We start from the raw sequence: 5577 nt of genomic DNA, 5'->3' as shown, positions 1-5577 counted from the left end.
GTTTGTTTTGGAGATTTTTTATTTTTTGTTTTTGAACAACTTGTTTGGGAGATTTGAGGTTGAGATTGGACATGTAATTTTATGTGTTCTAATAGTCTTACCGCATTATAGACGGGATTACATATTCTGCCTACATCCTAGGATATGAAATCCCAAGGGGTGGTGAAATTTCATATTCCCTCCATCAAAAGCAACTAAATATGATTGTTTTGCCCTCTCCAATTTATCCTTTGCACGAGAATAAAATAAAAAACGCTTGTTGCAATCCCAATCTTAACAAACATTGGATTTATTTTCTCTCCACCATTCACGAGGATAAAATAAGAAATGCATGTTGCAATCCCAATCTTAACAAACATCGGATTTATTTTCTCTCCACCATTTCTATATCCCAAAGGGGAGTTAAAGTCCCATCCATATCCTATCCTGAGGATTTTATATTCCAATCTTTTTTATTTCCGAGCAAACAAACGAGCCCTTAAGGAATTTGCTAAATATTACAGTGGCTGAGAAAACATCTTTATTAGGCTAGAAATGGAACTGGGCACGAAACATCTGAACATCAAAACTCATGTTCCTTCATAGTCTATTCCAATATACTTTCAGTTGCACGATGAGCTCCGAAATTTGCAAATTCCACGGATTCCGGCACATTTAGCCGGCAGTTATATGGCAGTATTTTGGGGAATTTTAGAGATCCCAAGCTAGTAAGGTATCCCTTGAAAAGGAGAATGCCAGTGAAAGAAACCAACATTGCTAACCCCTTCCTAAGACTTGGAACCCTTGTTCAAGTACTGGCTCAAAACATTCATCACCGCCCCAAAATCCGCCTCAACTTCCACCGGCTGATTTGCATACCGGCACGCCATACCCTCGATCCCCTTAGAGTGGTAATTGATCTTCGACTGCGTGAACTTCAACCCATGCGCTGTGCTCACCACCACCGTCCTGTCTGTCTTTCCTATAACCCCTCTCTCCCTCAGCTTCATTAATGCCGAGAGCGCAACCCCAGTATGAGGACAAATGAACATGCCAGTCGAATCTGCCAACGCCATAGCGTCCATCAATTCCTCCTCAGTCGCTTCCTCAACTATTCCATTCGAGTTTTTCAGAGCAAAAACTGCTCTATCTATAGATACAGGATCTCCAATCTGGATAGCCGAGGCGAATGTGGTGTTTGCCTTCACCGGGTTGAATTCAGTCCAACCCGACTTGTAATACAAGTAAAGTGGATTAGCATTCGCGGCTTGTGCACAGACAAGCCTTGGAATCCGATCCACCAGGCCTAGTTCTTTACACATTTGGAACCCTTTGTAAAAAGCATAAATGTTGCCCAAATTGCCCCCAGGTACAATTACCCAATCCGGCACTTCCCAATCGAATTGCTGTAGAATCTCGATCGCCGCTGTTTTCTGTCCCTCGAGTCGTAGACTGTTGAGCGAATTGGCTAGATAAATGGGAAGTTCAGCTGTGACTTCTCGAATCAGTTTCATGCATCCGTCGAAATCTGTATCCATACTCAAAACAAAAGCACCATTTGCGATTGGTTGGACTAATTGTGCAATGGAGATCCGATTAGCAGGGAGGAACACAATGGAGGGGATCCCAGCAGCCGCGCAGTAGGCAGAGAGAGCGGCAGAGGTGTCTCCAGTGGAAGCGCAGCCGACGCCTACCACTGGACGGTTCATCTTGCGAAGGCGGTTCACCTGGCTAACTAGAACAGTCATGCCTAGGTCCTTGAAACTGCCCGTGTGGCTAATGCCGCAGTGCTTAACCTGTCAGAGATATAGACATGGATTGCTCAACATTCCTAACATAGGCTTAGAATCTATGAACCAACTAGTCAGATGAAGGATGCGGATTAAGAATACTCTCGCATAAATAACAAAAAACAATCAGGTGAAGGATGCGACTTCTCTTCTTGTTGGGAGTTTTGAAGGTCATCACTGCCACGATTAGAATCGGTCAATTTGTGTGAACCATTGAGAACAGGTTAAATACCGTGATATGTTTAGTATTTACATAATTGTATCACGGTCTCGAGAAGTGGGGAGCATGTTGTGCACAACATGCGTGCTGTGCACTATCCGAGCCGTCGGATCGTGTATCCGACGGCTTGGATCTCATCTCGGCAATGAATGATCGAGAACCGTTCATTGCTAGGATGAGATCCGTGCTGTCAGATGCACGATCCGACGGCCGAGATTGTCCACAAAAACCATGTTGTGCACTTGTGCAGGGCCCCTGGGTTCATTATTCAATCAAATGGCTACCCAAGTCCGATTTCTCAACTTTTTTCCTAACTTATCTATCCAGAACGGCCCGACAAAACTAACCTAAAAGGACTACGAGAAACTTTATTCTTAAATATTTCAAGACGGGTGTAAGTCTTCCTCAAAATGTTCAAAATTTTAAAAGAAAAACAACACGGAGAGAGATAAATAGAGAACTTCAGCACTTAAGGAAACATGCACCATACAAATGCTCCAGTTTTGAACAGAGCTGACATTATCGAGCCCAGATACTAGAACTCAAGTTGCGTTTGCTCGTTCAAGATCGGTGTCACATAAACAATGTAAGTTTGAATTTTATTTAAGCTCATCTAGCTTTCAAACCAAATTGAACAATCTACTACTCAGCTTACCAGGCTCGTTTCGGTGATAATGTATAAAAAATTTAAGCTACTCAACATTAACTCAATTAAAATTTGTCTAAAATCCACTTGAGCTCGTAAACAAGCTAAACTAGAACATATTTCCAAAGCTCATTTTACAAAATCAACGACTCGACTTATTTGACTCATTTATCGGCCCTAGTGTTGAATCTTTTAAAATGAAAATACGTATAATAGACTGTTCTATTGACATTATACCATATTTTAAGCTTCATTTCCAACTTACCCACAAATCATTCATGCCCAGGAACTTTTTGCCAAAACGCTCAGCCCAAAACAAGTTTGAATTCCCTTCAAACGCGCTCACTATATCATCGCTGTCAATTTCCGGCAACACCCATTCCTTCTTCGACCACACTCCGGAGCCGTAAGGCCACGTGGTCTTTCCCACGCGCGAGTCGAACAGCGATCTCCAGTACTTGCCGTCAAACTGTTTTAACGCCGTCATGTCGTGCAGGACGTCAAGGAGGCCGCCGGAGCGACTCCGGTAAACAATTTCGTCGAGAGAGTAGGATTCGTCTGTGGGTGGTGCGTTGTTGGGGTCGGAGATGAATGGGACGTATCTGCGTGGACGAAGGAATGTAAGATTTAAGCAATTCAATGAACACAACTTTAAAATACAATTTGAAACACAAATCCGGAGTTGTTGGATGCACATAGGCCCATATACATCAAACATCAAACGGCTAGTGATGTTTTAACGATTTGTTCCTGAGAGTTAGAGATAAAAGGTAGTGTTTCGGTTTTCACGGTATTTTATTGATATCATGATCACGGAGGGTCAAGTCACTTGACCCCATTGACTTCTAAACTTCTTCAAACCAAACCAAACCGAGTCTTGTGTCAATCAATTGGGGTATGCTACATGAATCTTAAATTTTCATTGACCTCTGTACAGGACTACCTTTTCACTTAGATTTAGCAAGCCCAAATACTTCCATATCACGGCATCCGAAGTTCTACCTCTTCTCCTAGCTATACTATCCACTACTATCGTGATTCATGTCACTCTTCTTAACTATTACGTCGGCAAACCTATGGAGAATATGTTCAAACAACCTTAATCTATTTTCTCTCAACTTATTCTTTATAGGTACAAGTCCTACCATCTCAATTATCGTTTAAAGTTTTCGTTATATTTTGAAAGCTTTATCCGTTAATAATAATAAAAATAAAAATGTCCTAAACATAATACAGCTCTACTAAATTCAAGAATTGGTTCCTCAAAATAATAAAGTTTTGCCAACCACCACCCAGTTAGCATGAATAAGACACATTTTCTTAGATATTGGCAATTGTTAAACTTTTTGGTTTTAGTCCAATACCCTTTGGAATTAACAAATAGAAAAAAGGAACTAAATATTATTGCAGGTATTGACTCCAATGCTTGAAAATTCCAACTCAAGCACACGTTTTAACCAATTTATTGACATTGAAATTTCTTCTGTTACTAATGGACCATAATAATGAGAATTTCGAAAATCATTTGATTAAATTCACATTTATTGGTCAATTGTTCAACCGCTCGCAAATTTAAAATCCTGTCATAATACAGAGCAATTATTCAGTGCCCTTGGGGCACCACATTTGCCCCACGGGCATTGAATAATTTTCCACAGTGTATGCTTTTCCACCAACAATGGCAACAAAACCTCTTAACAGTGTCAAAAACAGAAAAAAGCATATAAGTTTAACAAGGAAAAAAAGAAAGAGTACCACCTTAGTCAAATAATCATTTGAAAAGCCTTCCGCAGCTCCGCTCGCGCTCTCAATTCTCGCTTTTGCGAATTTTATTAATTCGAAACATGTGGAAAAGACTAAAGAGAGGAAAATTAAAAAAAAAATTCCCTCCCCTTGTTTGGTTTGTAAAGAAAGTGAGGAAAAAATAGAAAGCAAAGTTTTAAGCACGGTATATTTCCCCTTACATTTCTTCACATTTTTCTCACACTTTCTTTTCTTTTCCTGTCCTTTTCATAAGTCCATACAAGCCCTTAAACTGAATTAATCAAAAGTAAATTGGTAAGTTCAACATCGAAAAGCTACTAACTTTGCGCCCACATACCTTGCGGAGAAGTTGTGGGCAGAGCTGTGGCGGCGGGCTTCGTCCCGTATGTTGTCCTCCGCCGGCCGCCGTTGATTCACCGACGTCGTATCCGCCGATGTTGGTATGATTACTGGTGAGTGATTGGTGGTGAGCGACGAGGAATCAAAAGCGGGTGATTGGGATGCGGTGCCGGTGCATTTTACGATGGGTGTGCGGTGGAATTGGAGTTTGGTGCCTGTTTGGTGGTGGGGTTGGGTGGATTTGGTGAGGAGAGAGGAGGTATAGCGTTGGGATAACGGGATCGAAGCCATGTTGTACGCCAACAGTGTTGAGAGAGAGAGAGAGAGGATAATTGGGGGGTGAGAATTTGGATAGAGTTGGAGTATTTATTGGGGTGGTTATGTAACCGATGGGATTAGTAGTGGTGGTGGGATCTTTTGGTCTGAAAAGTATAGCATCCACTACTGAACACGTGTTACATGAGTCCTCTACTTGTTTGCCATGTGTCTGATTCACTTCGATATGAAATTGGAATTGGATTCTCTTTTCACTTTTGGTCTTTTGGAACTCTCGCCTTTGTAACTATCTACTATTCAATACTTCGGAAGTACCCAAAAAAAATATGTGATTATAAGTACTCTTGAGTTTCAAACTATTGTATACTGTCAGCTCATTCTTCTACCCCAATTTTGAGAGTCCAATAATGAAAACTAGACACCTTGGAGTCCTAACTAACACCTCTCTGTGCCCAAGTCATAGTATGATATTTTGAGAGATTGAGATGTAAGAAACGAAGCGAAGAGAGTTAGACAGAGCTAGTTTTGGACATAGGCCTATCAGGCGATCGCCTAGGACCTCA

General features: G+C 41.2%; 1 protein-coding gene across 1 annotated transcript; it reads right to left on the bottom strand.

The window, feature by feature from the left end:
* Positions 1 to 348: 348 nt before the first annotated feature.
* Positions 349 to 5097, bottom strand: LOC131325374 (threonine synthase, chloroplastic-like). The gene is made up of 3 exons (XM_058357596.1): positions 4737 to 5097; positions 2901 to 3237; positions 349 to 1775 (listed from the first exon to the last, which is right to left on the bottom strand). Exons 1-3 carry the CDS (start codon positions 5027 to 5029, stop codon positions 768 to 770), a joined length of 1638 nt encoding a protein of 545 aa, XP_058213579.1. The 5' UTR covers positions 5030 to 5097; the 3' UTR covers positions 349 to 767.
* Positions 5098 to 5577: the final 480 nt, after the last annotated feature.

Source organism: Rhododendron vialii, chromosome 5a (genome assembly GCF_030253575.1).
Source record: "Rhododendron vialii isolate Sample 1 chromosome 5a, ASM3025357v1".
NCBI lineage: Eukaryota > Viridiplantae > Streptophyta > Magnoliopsida > Ericales > Ericaceae > Rhododendron > Rhododendron vialii.
This window is presented reverse-complemented; position numbering and strand designations above follow the sequence as displayed.

What these genes read in the sequence shown, in the direction of transcription:
- LOC131325374 (XM_058357596.1), bottom strand. Translation starts at nt 5,029, where the DNA reads ATGGCTTCGATCCCGTTATCCCAACGCTATACCTCCTCTCTCCTCACC. An exon ending in GCCCACAACTTCTCCGCAAG is followed by an intron (nt 3,238 to 4,736) that starts GTATGTGGGCGC and finishes TCGTCCACGCAG; the next exon opens with ATACGTCCCATTCATCTCCG. An exon ending in TGGGCATGAATGATTTGTGG is followed by an intron (nt 1,776 to 2,900) that starts GTAAGTTGGAAA and finishes TATCTCTGACAG; the next exon opens with GTTAAGCACTGCGGCATTAG.